At 54.3% G+C, this 17,772-nt stretch overlaps 1 protein-coding gene across 1 annotated transcript in view; it reads right to left on the bottom strand.

The window, feature by feature from the left end:
* Positions 1–963: 963 nt before the first annotated feature.
* The window catches only part of LHX4 (LIM homeobox 4), a 42,572-nt gene continuing 25,763 nt past the window's right edge, over positions 964–17,772 (bottom strand). The window contains exons 3-6 of the mRNA XM_036874186.1: positions 9,198–9,400; positions 4,094–4,248; positions 3,520–3,691; positions 964–1,358 (exon numbers count right to left, since the gene is read on the bottom strand). Of these exons, the coding sequence (XP_036730081.1) occupies positions 964–1,358; positions 3,520–3,691; positions 4,094–4,248; positions 9,198–9,400 (925 nt within the window). The remainder of the gene's footprint in view (positions 1,359–3,519; positions 3,692–4,093; positions 4,249–9,197; positions 9,401–17,772) is intronic.

Below are 17,772 nucleotides of genomic sequence, written 5' to 3'. Positions count from 1 at the left end.
AACTCTGGGAGACTGGCATCTGCTGACTTGGCTAAACAGACTGCATGTTTGGAGTCCAAACGTCTACAAATGTTTTCACTGATTGTCGTTCTGTTCTCTCCATATTTTAGCTTTGATCATTTTGGAACCCACAGCCTGTCTTGTGGAATAAATAATACAAGCAAATTAAAAAGGCACATTGTGCACCGGGGGACTTGTCATGCAGTCGCTGTGATGGTCCAGGGCCACTCAGCTCCAGCCTCAGAGTCACCTGCAATGAAAACCACTTCTTGCCGTCAGGGATTCAGTGATATAGATGGGATTTTGTAAAAACCAAAACTGACCAAATGGTCTCCGGCATGTATTTCTGGGTAGGGAAGAAATATTTTTCACAGCAAAAAAAAAAGGAGGAGGGAGCAGGTTTTCAATATCGAACTCTGGCCATCAAAGTTTTCCACTGACCTTTAACAAGTGACTTTTTATTTTGAAAATTAGGGTTCAATAAGGGTGATCCAGAAATCACTTTTATCAGTACTCAAGGGCCATGACGCCTCTACCTCGGGAATCTCGGTTCTGGTGAGAGCAGTGGTTCGGTGGCGGTGGGGGGGCATCTCATGAGACACTCCAGTTGGAGCAGAGTTCCCAAAGAGCAAGGTGGCCTGACACAGTCATGCCGTGAACCAAGCGCTGTGCAGCCAAAGCCTGCAAGCAGGGGTGGGGGGAGGAGCCAACCAGCCAGCACCCTAGCGCTCTGGGCTCTGCACCCCTGTGCTGTGTTCTGAGAGGACGCTGCTCTCCCACCACTTCCTGGGAAAACAAGCCCTAGTGGGGTCCCGCGACCTCCCCGGGATCGGCAGAGGACTTCCATTGAAAATAATGGAAATTCACATTGGCGCACTTTTGATCCTTAAAAGGCAAGTCTCTTTTGATCCTTGAAGATATTCTGTCAAGCCAGAGGACGGGTAGGGTGGGGAGGAGAGGTGTTTAAAAAGGAGGATGATCCATTTCATCGAGCCAAGAGGCTGGGCTAGTTGGAAAGTCGGGATAACCTACACTGCTTCCTGTGGAGATGTCAGAGGTGGGTCCCCCAGCCATGGCTCTCAGCGTCTGGCTGACTCCCTGCCCTGCGTGCGCAATGATGCCCAAATTACTGTCCACCGTGTAATCCAGCCCATTGAGCAAAGGAGCGTGGGGTGGCAGGGACGAGATGGAGGATGGAGACTGGGGGATTCCATAGGGGCTCCCATCCCTCAAGTCCTGATAGGATTGTCCTGTCCCGTCCACGGAGAAGCTCCCATTCATTAACTGTCCGCCTGTAACGTCCCCCACGTTGCCATAAATCCTATTGGTGTGGCCAAGTTCTGAGAGAATTTGATCCTCTGTGGACAAAAGAACGGAGATTTATTGTCAGCCGCCAGGACTCCGGTGGTCCCCTGTTCTTCACAACCTAGGAATACACACGACCAGGAAAGAAGCCCAAGCATGAGCCAGACGCCAACATGTCAGCCTGGCATCCAGAGACTGACCCACATCAAGGGGAAAACACAGAACAAACACCTGCAGAGACCAAACGCCCAGGTCCCAGAAGGCTGGACAAATGTTTGGTGAGTTTGTTGGTCCCATGTGTGCTCAGGTACGAAGGTGGCTACACTGAGGAGTATGAACGCCTGAGGTTTGGTGGGTCATATGTTCTCCACATCACAAATGGAAGAAACTCTGTGCTAACCAGATTTCATCTGAAAGTTTTCAAACTGAGAAAAGTGCTTGGTTCAGTTAGTTGGGAAACAAGCAGGCCCATACGGTCAGGGGAGCTGAGGACCTCTCTAAGACATGTGTACAAAAGCCTTCTGGCCTACCTGGGAAAGAGGTTCAATATTAAAGTACTTGGTTTCTCTGTCTATCAATAAGCTCTTCACTGGGGACAAAGTATTAGATTGATTAAGGCAAATGACCTTCTTGTTTTTGGAAGAATTTCATTACGGGGATCTAATGGAACCTTTGCCACTTGGAAGAATTCCTCTCTCCAACAGAGGTGAGCAATTTTAGTCTTAAGAAAAAGAAGATTATATAATTACCTGGAGAGACCAATGATATGTCAACCTGGGGACCCACCTGCACCCAACAGAAAGGAGCTATGAAACGAGACTTAACAATCCTGTATGTTCCAGACGCTGATTTCAGCAGCTTAGAGGAGATTAAGTGGCTTTCCACCTCCCCCACCAAGAGGCCTGGAAGGTGATCATAAGGCCCTTGAACCCTCCCCAGGGCCCCACGGGCAGACCTCTGGGCTGGGCTACAGTCCTCTCAGGACATCATGGTCCTGGCAGGCAGCTCATGCCATCTGCTGCCCCACAGACTTCCTTTCTATTCCCACCTGGGCCTGTGCATCCATTCCTACCAAGGCCACCCTAGAGTGGACTTCAACACCCATCCCTTCTGACAACCTGCCCTAGGCTGTCCCTCACTCCACCCACAAAAATGAAAAGGGGGAGGGGAGTCATGCCCTTTAGAGGGGGCAGGCGATGAAGGCTCAGCTCCACTGTCAAATGGCCATTAACTGGCCTTTTGCGTACACCTGTCATCCTGTGTGACCAGGGCCCTCTGTGGGAGCCACAGGCTCCCTAAAGGGGATGGTCGTGTCTTCCAAGTGTAAAAATGTGCTGAGCTTTCCCCAAACATGTTCACAGTCAGTTGTGTTCATGGATCCCCAAGAACAGTGTGAGTTGGGCAAGGATGTGGTTATTCCCCATTTATAGATGGGGAAACTGAGGCTCAAGAGAAGTGAATCAGTTTGACAGAGCCATAGCCGGAAACCAGATTTCTGATCCCCCAGCTCAGCACTCTTCCCTTCGCCCCACAACAGAAGACCTTCCACTTTTGAGAACTCATTGCATGAGAACCACATGGCTATTTGCAAACAACCGAAGGAGCCAAAACATGCAGCCATTTGCAACTTTGCTGACGCACAAATTTGAATATAGCGCATGCAGCAAAGCATTTGCGCTGGACTGGATGACAGGAGCGGAGGGGGAAGGGATTTCAGAACGAGGCCGGTCCCCACCTCACGTGCACTCACAGTACTGACTTCCCAGGGCAACGGGCCCGTTGAGCACATCCTCCCACCGCCAGGAGAGGAGGGGGCTCACTCTAGGGGGTCACGGGAGGGAGGCCGGTGCCCCGGCCGAGGGGAGAAATGCAGGAGGGGGGCTCAGGGCGCAGGCAGAGACACAGCTGTCCTGCACAGCTGCGTGGGCTGGTGGGGGAGCCCCGGGCCGCAGGCAAGGAGGGGAGGCCTTGGGGCCCATGGGCCTGGGAACCCGGCTTCCATGTGTCTGCAGCAGAGCTCTGGTTTCCTCTGCCCTGTCCCCTCTGGAAGGGCCACTACCCTTTCCCCCTGCCCTTTACTCCAAGTTGCAGGGAGGGCTGTGTCCGGGAGGGAGCTGGCCAGGCCTCAAGAAAGACCCCTCGTGAGCATCGGGGATTACTGTGTCCCAGGGGCCTCTCCTAGGGCCTGGGCCTCGCCCCTGCAGCCCTGCTCACCTCGGAAGCTCAGCTCACTGTCACTAACCCCACAGTCCTCTGCCGAGCTCTCCTTCTCCTGCTTGCTGCCTCCCCGGCTCCTCTTGACGCTCTTATAGAACTGCCCCCAGCGGTGCCGCCCCGCGTCCTTCTTCAGCCGCTTCTCCTTGGCCCTTCTGTTCTGAAACCAAACCTGCCACACAAGCACAAGGGACACTCTCGGGGGGCGTCCACCACGAACCCAAAGCCCCCAGGGTCCCCGAGACAAAAGACAAAGACTGAAGCCTCAGCAGAGTTCAGGGCAAGGAAAGGGACGTGCCCACCACTCCCCCTGCCTGGGCCTCAGAAACGTGTCTCTGATTCGGCAAATTTCCGGGGGTTGTGGCCCTGAGCCCAACCCCCACCAGGGGATCAGTGACACTGCTGATGAGGTGCCATGGTTACCACTCCCGAAGCCTCCCTCACTTGGAGGGCACAGGTGCAGGGACCCGTAGGACACCCCCAACCCCTGCCCCAGGCCCGGCCTGGGTGGCGCCGGGCCCGGGCTCCCCGGTCAGCAAAGGAGGCCTGGAGGCCAGGGTGGCTGGTGCCTCACCTGTACGACCCTCATGTCCAGGCCTGTCTCCGAGGACAGCTGCTCCCTCACGTGCCGGGCAGGCTTAGGGGAGTTCTTGTAGGCGTTCTTCAATGTCTCCAGCTGCTTCGCTGTGATGGTGGTCCGGGGTCGCTTAGCTCCGGCCTCTGAGTCATCTGCAATGAAAACCACTTCTTACTGGGTTCAGCCCATCTGTAGCAGCTGGGTCTCAACCCGCTTTCCTCCTCTCCTCATGTAATCTTGCCTGCTATGGGCAAGAGTGTGGGAAAATGGGGAATATCACAGGGGAGTGGTCCCAAACCCCAGGGAGCCGACGCCTGCACCACAGGCCCTCTGAGTCACTGAAAAGTGAGGACAATGTCCTCCTTGCCTCAGCTCCCTGCCTCTCCCCTGCCAGCCCAGCCACACAGGGGCTTTCCTCAGACTGAAGGTGTACCATTCCATGCGTTTCCCCATCATGACAAACACTCTGACTGGCCAGCCATGTGAGTCACTGCCCAGGCTGCAAAGGTGAAGGAGCCAGAATGAAGTCTGTGCTCTGGGCTGCCCCAGGCACCTGCCCCTCCTCCCATCAGGAACGTCTGTTCCCCCAGGTCCCACCCACGGCTTCGCTGCCTTCCTACAGCCCTGGGCTCATAGCAGGGGTGACCTAAGCAATGTTCATAAATTATGGGTCAGAGCCCACTAGTGTGTTGTGAAGTCAATTTAGTTGATCGAAAACTAAGAGAGGAAATAAAATGGATGGGATGGAATGAGATGGGATGAGGTGGGATGGATGGGATGGATGGGATGGGATGGGATGGGATGGGATGGGATGGGATGGGATGGGATGGGATGGGATGGGATGGGATGGGATGGGTTGGGATGGGGTAGGATGGATGGGATGGATGGGATGGGATGGGATGGGATGGGATGGGAAGGGATGGGATGGGATGGGATGGGATGGGATGGGTTGGGATGGGATGGATGGGATGGGATGGGATGGGATGGGATGGGATGGGATGGGATGGATGGGATGGGATGGGATGGGATGGATGGGATGGGATGGATGGGATGGGATGGGATGGATGGGATGGGATGGGATGGGATGGGATGGATGGGATGGGATGGATGAATGCGATGGGATGGATGAGGCAGATGAGAGCAAGTATTGCTTCATGAAACTTGATCAATGCTTGCTGTATGAATATGTGTGCTGAGTTGAAACATGAGTCTCTTACTGTAGATCATAGTCAAAATTTTTTGAAAAACACTGGTCTGAAGAGTGTTCAGGACAACATGCTGATTGATCAACTGTCTTCAATGGATTTTGAGCATCAAGTTCCTGTGGGTCAAAGGCTGTTTATTCTCCGTCAGAATTAGGCACAGAGAGAGGCACTGGGTGTAAGTGGTTTGTTCCTCTCCCAGCACTTAGACTTACTTCCGTTCTCTGCCTAGCACCCCCGGAGTCAAGCAAGAGGTAATGGGCAGCTGCGTCTGGCCCTCTGGTTCTTTGTGCCCCTCCCACATGTGTACTTTGAAGGGGGTCTGCTCCATGCCTATCTTTCTACCTTTCTTCCTTTCCACCCAAGAAAACCCTGTCTTAGGAACAACAATAATAATAGCTAATGTTTATTAAGTGTTTACTATGCGCCTGGCGTTGCTCTAAGAGGTTTATGTGCCTACGACCCTCACAACAATTCTAAAAGGTTTTTCTTGGAGTCAGAAGACCTGGGTTCACCATTCTCATTGAGTGAGTGACGTGGGCAAGTCCCCTCGCCCCTCTGAAGCCTGGGTGGGTGGCACGTTGTAGGATTAAGTCATCCTTAATGACATTAAGCCCAGGCTCACACTACGATCAATCGTGCACACAGCGGAGGGGGGACAAGGCCCCCAGTCCTCTCTCCTCCTTGGGCTGTTTTCTTCCCCAGCAGAGCACTGTCATCCTCAAAGCCCACCACTCAAGTCCCTCCCTGGGGTCCTGGACCCAAAGAGGAAGGATTCCAGAGCCACTGAGGCACACACACTGAGGAAAACCTCCAAAATTCTTTAAATTCTGTTGTTGGGAATCACTCCCATCTGCCCATATTTATAGAGATAAGAGCATGACAGAACTTGATGCAAATACGAAATAGTACACTTTACAAATATCCATATGGTCTTTATGTACAAAATTTGAAATAATGAAACCACCAAAAATTTTTTCAATTCATCGAGAATTGCTTAATTTCAAAATAGGTTGGCCTAGTGCATTAGAGATTGTTCTCACCATGGCCAGATGGCAGCGCCACTGGGACAAACCCCTGTCATCCTGGGTTGGTGGCCCCTTGGTTCCACATGGCTGGCTACGTACGCGGAACTTTCTTCTTGCGATTATGGCGACTATTATGCTCTTATTTTAACATTCACTGTTATTATAATTTAAAATCTTTTTTATATCCTATAACAATATCATCCAAGTATTCATTAAGTAGTGGTGGCAGTGCTCGTGCTGAAAAATGTACCCAAAAATCAATAACTTTGGTACGGAAGTTAAATGTGATAAAATGCTATGAGGAAGGCCAAGCAAGACCATGATACCCTAGGCTGTTAATTTAGGAGAGAGCATCTGTGAGAGACTGAGATAGTGCTGAGAAAATAAAAAGTAGCATTAAGGCAAAGATACACTTCACTGGTTATGGATTTATGTGCTCCCAGGATACACGCCCACCCCCCGACTTTTTACATTAATTCCTATGGGAAAATTAGTCTTAAAATATGTTAGTTTTGAATTATGCAGGGTCTCCTAGCACTTGTCCCTGGCATAAAATGCCACCTCATCACATTGAAAATGCAAATATCCAGGGAGACTAACAAATGAACAAAATCATTCACACCAAGATACAAATAGCTGATACTCAGTCTTTTGGGTAGCACCAGGGAGGGAACCTAAGCCTGAAAAAGGGTTTAGATTAGCAAGGAGGAATTAAAACATAAAAAGAGAGAGCCAAATGTCCCACAGCAGACCAAGGCCCCTGCTACGCTAAGGAGCACCCAGATTTCAAGGGATGGAGTGGCCCCTGCCTCACTGACAGCCAGAGGCAGGAGGAACAGACCAGAAACACTGTGTAACCCCCAGCTGCTGGCAAACCTACAACAGATCTCACCTACTGTTTGCATTTCTTTTCCACGTTGGTCTCTCCCTCGTGGAACGTCCCATTCCACCAGTGTCAGCCTCTGGAAATCTCAGGACACAGCCCTATGTGACAGGTGCTCTGACCCACCCCTATGGAGCTGAGATGCCGAGGCTCAACCAGGTACACAACTTGCCGGGGGAACCCACAAGTTAGTGCATGACCCGGCAGAGATGCCCACCAACCTCTGAGGCCAAATTCGGTGTCTTTCCACCACCCTACAGAGGTCTGCTGCAGGGCAAACCATCCTCGATAAAAGCGTTAGCCCCACTGGGTCATTCTTGCCTCCCCGGCTGGTCTCCCCTTTCTCTCGACCCATCCACAGCAGCCGTGGATGCCAGGCTGCAAGTGCTCAGGGTCTGAAGGAGGCCTCTGACAGCGAGAAGCAGCCGCTGGCCCTGGGGGTGGCCTGCATCCTTGGGGTCTCTGGTGAAGGGCATCAGAGTTCCACAGGCAGCTTGGGCTCTCTGAGTCCATCTGCGCTGAGGGTTTATCCCTAATCTTCTGTGACACCATAACTGACTCCAAAGTAACAGCACTGAGTGAGTTTTAAGGAGCCAGAGCAGATTAATACATTAAGGCAAAGAGCCTGGGAGCAGGCTTGCAGAGGCCCCAGAAAGAGGAGAAGAGACTGAAGGGCTGTCCATGCCAAGCGCCAGAACTCTGGGGGTGGGAGCAGAAGAGAGACGAGGCCCTGCCGCGCTGTCCCTCCCAGGCTGAGCTCGGCTCCCGCGGCCTCACCAACAGGGCCTCCTCACCACCACAAACCCTTTAACTGCGTTCATTAGCGAGAGACTAATTTCTCCATGCATTGCTCATATCTATATAATATATATGTGGGGACCGAGGAAAGATCTGGAAGGAGATACATGAAATTGTTGTTCCTTTGTTTTTTCATCAAGCCCAGAGCCGTCAACAAAAGTGTTCCGCAGTAACACCCTGAGTCGATAAAAATTCCAGTCAAAGGCAAATGACCTTGGATGTTTCACAAGTTTGTGCGCCTGAGATTCCCAGGTTGAGTTTGGCCAAATGCCATGTTCGGAGCCAGGGTGGAGGGCACAGCCGTGAGTGAGAAGCCTGAGGTGGGGCTGCAGGAGGTGGGGAGTCGGGCTTGGCTTTCCTTCGGGGAGCACTGGGGAATGGGGGGGAGGGGTCCGAGCCCTCTCTAGGCCCTGGGAAGGCCCAGGAAAGACCTAGGGCTGCCCAGGAACAAGGCCTTGGAGGGCAGGAGCCGCTGCTGCCCAGGCCGCCCCTGTGAAGGCAGGCTTTCCAGCGTGGTTACTAAAGGCTGGGGCCCGACATCAGCCTGTGCTGCGAGCTTCTGTGCAGACCGTGCACAGGGCCCTGAGGTGGCCAGGGAAGGGGGGCGGGGTGCACGGGAGCAGATAGTTGAGATGGTTGGGTCTCCCTGAACGAGGAGACTGGCTGAGCATCTGCTCCCATATGAGGGGCTTGGGAGACACAAGAGTCGTCAGGCCTAAGTCCCTGCCCTCGAGAAGCCCACCGTCTGGGAGGAGAAACAGAATACAATCAACTGAAATACGAGCTGACCCGGCCCAAGGGTGACTTAGGCCAACGCGAGGGCTCTTGCTGACTGTAGCCTCTGAGGTGTGGAGGTAAATGTGCACCCCGATATGGGAAACTGAGGAGCAGCTCCAGTGTCCACTGCAGACGGAGCACCCTCCCGGCCCCGCCCCAAGCGAGGGGCCTCGAGATGATGGGCACAAGGTCCCCGGCTGCTCCCGAGCCCACGTGCTGGCGTGCGAGACAGGCTGGCGCTCAGCAGCCGGAAACCGGTGGATGCTTCAGCGGAGCAGCAAGTGCCAGGAGCTGGGGGCTGGGGGTTCTCCCTCCCTGCAGGCATCTGGAAGGTTCTAGAGGCGGCAGGGGGCGAGCAGGGCCCGAGGGGCGGCGGCCGGCACGGAGGCCGGGGGAGGGGCCGTGCTGATTACCGTTCTGCTTGGCCGTCTCGTAGTCCTCCTTGCACACCAGCCGCCCGTCCTCCATGAGGTAGAACTCGTCCCCCGTGGCCAGCTGCCGGTTACAGATGATGCAGGCGAAGCAGTGCAGGTGGTAGACGAAGTCCTGCGCCTTCCTGACCACCTGGGTCGGGGGGATGCCCTGCTGGCAGGCCGTGCATTTTGTGCCGAAGCGCCTGTCAGGGCAGCGTGAAAGGATTAGAGCGCGGGGCAGGGAGGCGGGGTCCGGCTTGCGCGCACTTTTCAGCTGTCCCTCCCCCACCCCGCCGCTCCGGGGGGTCCATGGGCCTCCACCCCTGGGCCACCCAACTGTCCGATTAACAGCTCGTCAGTTCACCCAGGGCTGTAGGATTTTCCAGGTCCCACGCAGCAGGCAGTTTCACCCTCTGCCTAGAGGACCAGCCCCACGGGGCAACTGTGGGCGCCCATGTGCATAAAGCATCAGGTGAAACGCCTCTTCCCGTGCTCCCCACGGGAGAGGCCCGTGTGGTTGGGACACGCCACACTCCAGGGTCCACACGGGGCTCCGGAGAAATCGCACTTTGGCCGCAGAGCGGGCCTCTCACGATGGGTTCTCTCTCCTGCCTCTCCCCTCCATCCGGCAGACACCAAACCCTCCGTAGCAGCCTCCGTCCCCTTCCCACGCACAGCCCCTGAGATGTGAGCCCAGGAATCTGCGTTTTATACCCCTGCCACCATTCGAGGCGCAAGGCCTGCAGACCTCAGTTTGAAAAATGCTGCCTCAGACCTCTTCCCATCTACCCCTTTCTGGAGCAGCACCGAGGCAAGAGGAAGGTGCCCACCACCCGGGCCCAAGGTTGGGAAAAGAAGAGAAGTAGACTCATTGCAACTATAGTCCAGCTGGGTCATTTAAGCCCCGTTCCCCGTCCTGGCCATACACACAGAGCCACGCCAGTTGTCGTGGAGGCCAGAGGGGAATCGGGGGCCAGTGCAGATGTGACGATGAAGCGGTGGGTGTGTGGGGGGCTCTGCAGCAGGAGGGAGGTGGGAGGGTTGGGGAGGAAGGGGCAGAGTTTAAAACAGCAATCAACCTAATTATTCATGACATTTCACACAGCAGAACTTTATCTTCTTCAGGATGAAAGACTTTGCCTAATGGATCTGGGGAAGGTTTGATTTTAATGGTCCTTTTAACTAATGCTTATAGGCAGCCTGATTTCCCCTGAAAGGACAGTACATATTTCATCCCCATTAATACCAAATAAATTAATTATGGTCATGGCTATCATGATGAATCCCAGATTAATGCAGAATGATGGGTCTCTTGTGCAGTAATGATACCTGCCGGGGGCTGCAGGGGCCTGGAGCAGGCACGGCCAGCTGCGGCTTCAGCCCCCTCCCGGGGACCTGGGGTTACAGAGAGAAGTGGGGTTCTCTAAGTCTAGATGGGTAACCCCGAAAGAGCCAGGAGCGTGGCCCCAGGGACTGCTCTTCTGAGACGAGATCTGAGGAGGGTGTCGGGGTGTGAGGGCCTGAGCTGTTTGGCTTGGAAGGACCCCAGACTTCTGAGCTCCTGGAAGGCCCCTCGGTTTTGTGAGGACGGTGGCATGCATGGGAGCAGGCCTCTTCAGAGCAGGGCTTCTCAGCCCAGAGCTCAGGACGGGCTCTGTCAACCAGCCCCGAGTTTTTCAAAACTGTGCATCAGGAGGGGGGGCCAGGACTTTCAACAAATTTTCAAAGGGTTTCAAGGGTTTCATCAGATTTCAAGTCCAGGACCCAGAAAAGCAGAGATCAAGTTTGTTGAAAAATAAATCAGTGAATAAAGAACCATGCTTTTAGAGATTATGCAAGGAGATGGCTAAATCTGAGAATGGAGAGCAAAGTCTACTGTCAGTCCTAGATGGTTCTGAACCTCCCAGAGCACAGGTGAGAGCCAGGCTTCTTCCACAACTGCTGTCTAACCATGTCGCCTGTATGAGAAAGGAAGGCAGGCAGGCACCCAGCTCTTCCGTGTGTGTGTGTGTGTGTGTGTGTGTGTGTGTGTGTGTGTGTGTGTGTGTGTGTGTGTGTGTGTGTGTGTGTGTGTGTGTGTGTCTGAAGGACAAAGAGAAAGGAAGCCTGTATATGTGTTACTAGAGTGTGTTTTCAAGTTGCCTGTAGTTTGTCTATCCAGTCCAGGCCAATTCACAAAGCAGGTGTTCAAAATGAAACAATGCCTTCGTCCTGCTCACTGCAAAGCCTCCCAAATAAACCACCGAAACCCGAGCGTCCAAATCCTTTGCTGCAAAGGCTGGAGCAGAAGCAGCTCCAGAGAAGAACTAGAGTTTTCCAAAAAGCAAGTCCTATTTTGTGGCCGAGTCACGGGGTGGAGACCGGAGGGGGAGGAGGGCTGAGCAGACTCCAGAACAGAGTGGAGACCCTGCAGCGGCCCCGCCCACAGGCAGGGCCACATCCTCCCCCCACTAAAAAGCAGGCAGTGGCTTTCGGTAACCAGAAACCTAGTTGACACCAGAGCCCCAGAGACATGAAAGATAACGAGGGTATAAATTTAATCTACATACCGACAGTGATTCATGCATGAGGGTGGCAAGTGCACAAGAAAAATGAAAAATAAATGGACTTTCCCACCGGCGTTTTTTAGCAATTGAAGCAATTTTCCTGATTGTGGGATTTATACCGATGGTAAGTGGAAGTTGCTCCTTATTACCTCTCTCCCCTGGCGCACGGCCAGAGGGACCCTCATTGAGGGGACTGCGTGCACCCCCTGGGCCCACAGGGCTCTCCCAGCGTGGCCCAGTCCTGAGGGGTGCCCCCACCCCAACTTCTGCTCAGAGCCAGCGGGCCCAGAATAAGGCGCCGTCCTGTGGGGCTGCAGATGTGATGATGACACTGTCCTGAGTGTCCAGATCTCAGACCAGCCAGAGTCACAGGTGAGGCAGCCACGGCCTGGAGAGGCCACACAACTTGTTCTGTGATGAGCAATAATGAGATGGCCGCGGCTAAAACTCCCGGGTCCAAAACGAGGTAAAACTGTGAACCCGGCTGCTACACGGAACCAATAGTCTAACCAACCTGACCAAATCTGAAGGATGCTGGGGGCGGGGGCGGAGCAGGACACTGGCCAAGGAAGAGGCTTCCGAGGAATTTTCTAGTCAGCATTCCCTTCATCCTATCGCTGAGCCCCTACTGTGTGCGGGGCCCTGCCCGCTCGGGTGCAAACTGCACTGGCCTTGCTCACCAGAAGGACAATCTCTCTCTGGTCAGCCCTGCCTGCTAGGCCTCCAGGGACAGCCGGTCTCCCCGGGAAAAGCAGCTGGAGCTGATCCAAAAGACAAAGAAAACACAAGGGAGGACTTGCTAATGGCTAACGTTACTTTCCTTCTCAGAGCAACCTCACTGGCAATGCTCTTATCTCTGCCCAACTAGCAGCAGGCAAGCCACAAAGACCCACCGAAGGAGTGAATGAATGCACGCAGGGAGGAATGAGTGCACGAACTGCTCCTTCAGGCACGTGTCCGAAGCAGGCGGAGAAGGATTAGCACTCACCACAATAACTGCAGCTCCTGGCAAAAGCTCTCCTAAGAAGGGAATTGAACCCCCCGTTGAAATGAGGCCCAAAGTTTACGAAAACATAAACTTTCCAGCCCACTTTGCTCTCATCATTGCACTCATTCCACAGATGTCTCCTGAGTGCCCAACCTGAAAGGCGGGGATTATGATGCCTTCTGACGAATGAGAAACTGAGGCTCAGATGGGTGAGGGGCCGGCCTCGGCTCACACAGGCAAAGAGTAAAAAGACCAGGATTTGAACTCGGTGCTTCTGACAGCACAGCTGGCGCACGGTGGGCGTCAAAGGCAGCAAACATCACGGAGCAGCCAGCCGTGGTGCCTCTACTCTGGACTGGAAGTGGGTTCCAGGGGCCCTGTGCCCCTCAGGCATCGCCAGCTGCTCTGAGCCGCCGAGCATGCGGCTCCCAGGCCTGCGATGCGGGGCTGCCCCCAGGGGCCACCTCAACACACCAACTGGTCCTACCAACGCCTTCCTGCACCTGTAGGTCAGGCATGAGGGGCCTGGGCTTCCGGAAATGCACCGGACGTCATGGCTGACATTCAGGGGTTGCCCCCGCCCCTGGGAACAGGGCCAGGCCTGTGTCCTTGGCCTCCCCCTCTGCTCCCGTGCTCAGCCTGAGTCCCCTCTGCCCATTCATCTGTCCACCCCGGCTGCTCTCGACAGGCCTGCCTGGCCCGCTCTCCACTTCAGGGTGCCTGGATACTGCAGGAAGGGTGACACGCAGGCCTGGCAGGCACCACATCTTCTAGAAACAGGCGCATGTAAATCCTACACCGCAGACGTTCCAGCACGTTCCTGATTTTAAGTTCTGACCCGCCATCAGGCCAGGTGCCATATTCTGGTCACCAACACGATTAAAGAGCAGCTCCCGTTTACCAAGCACCTGCTGTGCGCCCGCGTGGTACGTAACCTCTCTTGAGCCTCGCCAGCGGCCCTCAGGCCACACCGCTACCTCCCCGGGGCAGTCACTGTCACCCCGGCCCACGCCCCAGCCCGGGGCGAGTTTCCCTCCTGCCTCACTGTCGCTCTCTCCGTCCCTGCTGCCGTAATTCTCAGTGGCGTCAGTGTCCCCAGAGCGGTCCCTCCTGCCCCTGCCCTCTCGTTTCCTTGACCTCTTCTCCTGAAAGGCATGGCCTCCACCGTTCCTCAGCCACTCACGCCCATGGTCCACCCCGGACCGTGTCACCAGGAACTGCGGCGCCTCCAGGAATAACTTCCAACCTTCGCACCGTCCTGTCCTTCCAGCTCAGTCCCCACAGCAGCCCGACGCCCACAGCCCTGCAACCCGGCCCCTCTCACTGCTCCTCCCTCCCCTCGTGGCCTCACGTCCCCCCCTTACCCAGCAAAGACGCCGTGGTCCACCTTAGGAATCCCTCTCGCGCCCACACCCCGAACCCGCGTCCCGCTCTCAGGCCTCCGCTTCCTCCGTGCAGCACCGGGCGTCCGACAGGGCCGAGGGAAACACACCACCTCCCTGACCGGGCTCCCCTTAAGTTCAGGCTCTGGACCTCAAGAGGGCCCGGGAAAGCACAGGGCACTTCCCTAGTGCATTAGCCCTCCCACCTTCCCATACCTTCTCTCTCTCAAGCCCCTCATCCTCCGTCTCAGCTGGCGGCCCGGCTTCCTATTTCCGGGAGAAAAAAGGAGCTCTAAGCAAAGGCCTGCCAGGCACTCCCACTGTCGCGTCCACACATACCCCACCCCTGCCCCGCCGCCACTTGCCCAGGTCTCTCGGCTTCCTACAGCTGACTCGGCTGTGCTCCTGGTCAAGGCCGACCGCCCGCCTGGGCACAGAGTCCACTCCTTCCTGCCTAATAAGATCATTCACCCAGCAACTGGCCCCCTTGCCACCCACATCATTAACTTCCCCTCTCTACCACATCTACCCAGCAGCGTACAGTATGCTATTATCAATAGTTCTGCCACTTAAAAAATAAAACCTCTCTTGACCCTACACCTCCTTGCATCTACCATCCCTTTCTCTACTCCCCTTGGAGCAAAATCCCACAAAAAAGGGGTCCCCCCCCCCCCCCCCCCCGCTCTCAGTCTTCTCTTGAATCCACTCTGTTGGTTAATTTCATGGGCAACCAGATGTTTACTCAAATATTTTCCTGGGTGTGTCTGGAAGCCGTTTTGGACAGATTAACATTTGAATCAGTCGACGGAGTAAAGCAGATTGCCCTCTTCAATGTGATGGGCCTCATCCAATCAGGTGAAGACCTGAAGAGAACAGAAAGGCTGGCCCTCCCAAGAGTGAGAGTGAACTCCCCTTGCCTGACTGCCGGGAGCTGGGACATCGGTCTTTTCCTGCCTTTAGACTCGAACTGAAATGCTGGCCCTTCCTGGGTCTCGAGCCTGCCATCTTTTGGATTGGGACTTATACCATCAGCTCTCCTGGGTCTCCAGCCTGCTGACTGCAGATCTTGGGACTTCTCAGCCTCCAAAATCATGTGAGCCAATCCTTAAATTAAATCTCTTTACACACACACACACACACACACACACACACCCTGTTGGTTGCATTTCTATGGAAAATCCTGAATAATACATGCTCCAGTCAAGGTGCCACTGACAAATCAACCCCAACTGCACTTGACCAGGTCAGCGCGGCCCCAGCATTGCTGAGTCCAGTGGTCAGGTCTAACCTTCCCTGACCTTCACACCACATCGGCCACCCCTCTTCCTTAGAACGCTGCGCTCACTTGGCCTCAGGACCCGGCTCTCCTGGTTCTGCTCCTTCCTCGGACAGCCCTTCCTCCACCTCCCACACCTCTTCTCTGTCCACCCTACACCCCTGGGGATTCTACTTCCACCTCCAAGCCCAGACCCAACTCCAGACGGGTATATCCCATGACGTCCTCAGCATCTCGACTTGGACGCCCAAGACCAAACTCCTGATCCAGATGCAGATCCCAGCATCTGTTCCTCCAGTGACCTTCCCCATCTCAGAGAAGGGTAATTTCATTCTTCCAGTTGCTCAGGCCGACAGCCTCGGACACCCGCATCTGATCTGTCAGCAAATCTCATTGGCACCACTCAAAATTATGCCAAGACCTGGACCACCCCTCGCCGTCTCCACCACTGCCTCCCCAGCTGAGGCCACCCTCTCCCCTTGCCCACAGCTCCCCTAAAGCATCCCCTGGCTGCAGCCCTTGCCCCACCGTCTATCCTCCACACAGTGACCCTGAGTCGGACCATCTCACTCCCCTGCTCAAAACCTTCCAGTGGCTCCCCTCTCACTCAGAGTAAAAGCCAAAGTCCCCTAACTGGCCTCTAAGATCCTGCACCATCCGGCCTGCTTCCTGGGCTCGGAGCTCTTTCCCCAGATATTCTACATGGCTCACTCCTGCATTTTCTACAGGTCTCCCCTCAGATGTATCCTTCTCAGGGGCAGTCCTTAACCATCTCCCCTGCACCCCACCCCAGCACTTCCTTTCCCTTCTCTAAAGCACTCATCTCCCATGGATGTACTGTGCATTTCGTTCGTTTATCGTATTGTCTTTTCCCCTCTCTAGAAGGCGAGCTCCGTGACAGCAGGGCTGGATCTCTTTGGTTCACCAGTGGACCCAACGCCTGGAGCAGTGCCTGGCCTGGGATATGTGTTCAGTGACTATTTGGTCATACGTAGTGAATGACCCACTCCTATGGTACGCATTAATGCACATTCCCCCATTTGTAGATGAGGAAACAAGTTCAGAGAGGGTAAGAAACGTTCCAGAGGCCTCACAGCCATAGACAGTGGAGCTGGGATTTGAACCCAATGTTCTTCCTTTCTCTGGGCCGTTGGGAGCAGTCAGTGGAAGCCAGCCCGGACCCATGCCAGCCTCCCATGTGTGGGAGCTGCCACAGTGCGGTGCACTGTCCCGAGGAAACAAAATACCACACAACTTAATTTTATGCTTTAATTGCTTGGTGGTGATTTACTGCTGGCCATATATTTTTCTCCCAGTTGACACTTCCCTCCATGTATTTCTTTTATCTATCACCACACTTGACAGGTAAGTTGCTGATATTTACTGTTACTGTATGTACCAATATTTCCAACATATATCACCACCATAGCCATGTCACGGCAAACAGAGTTCTGCCCCAGAACGGTCAGCCTTCTCCAGACATAGACGGGGGCCATATTTGGAGAAGGCCTGACACCGGAGAATGTTAGAGCCTTAGAGAATACAGACACAGCTCCCCCCTACACATACTCACACACACTCACAAACTGCCCCTCAGGCTCTGCTTTTTGTTTTTAATATAATGTTTTTCTTTTCAACGAGCGTTCAATATTACTTTGAGATGAATACAACGGGAAAAGCTTTAGAACCGGTGACCTAGTCCAACCTCCTCATTTAACACAGAAGCAAACTGGGGAAGCCCAGAGAGGGTCAGGGGCTTGCCCAAGATCACACAGCCCAGTTAGTGGCAGAAAAAGGTCTACAGCCCAACTCTCCCTTCCCCCAGCCATCCTTCCCCACTTTCCCTGCTGGGGGGAGATTTGCTTCCCAAGAGGCAATGGGACGTGTGGGATCTGACCCTCTTCTACGAGAGTGCAGCCCAGCTCTCTTAATTTTTGTGAACATGCATTAAGCAGTCAGTATGCACCAGGGGATTTCACGTGAGCTATTTCATTGAAAGCGCACAACAGCCCTTATCGGTAGCTATTATTATTCCCTTTTCACAGATGGGACAGGCTGCCAGCTGGCCCAACAACGTCGTCCCTCCTTCCCACTCCTCTCCTCTAGGCACCTAATCGGCTCTCCTTACTCCAGACTAATTCTTCTCTGCCAAGGTGTTAGCCCAGCTGTCACCAAATTACCATGTGCAGAAGTGCCACCTAGGATGTTTGCTTAGAAGCAGAAAATCCACCCCAGATTCCTGATTCTGGGCCCAGAACCCACACTTTTAACAAGCCCCACACGGATGACCCCAGTACAGCTGTGGCATGGACCATTCTCTGAGAAACCCTGCATAATGGGCGCTCTTGGCCCCCTTGCAGCATCTGCAGCTTGCTTGTTGATT

The sequence above is a fragment of the Balaenoptera musculus genome, chromosome 1, assembly GCF_009873245.2.
Source record: "Balaenoptera musculus isolate JJ_BM4_2016_0621 chromosome 1, mBalMus1.pri.v3, whole genome shotgun sequence".
In the NCBI taxonomy this organism is placed as follows: domain Eukaryota; kingdom Metazoa; phylum Chordata; class Mammalia; order Artiodactyla; family Balaenopteridae; genus Balaenoptera; species Balaenoptera musculus.
The sequence above is the reverse complement of the archived record's forward strand: the minus strand, read 5'-3'. Positions and strand labels throughout refer to the sequence as shown.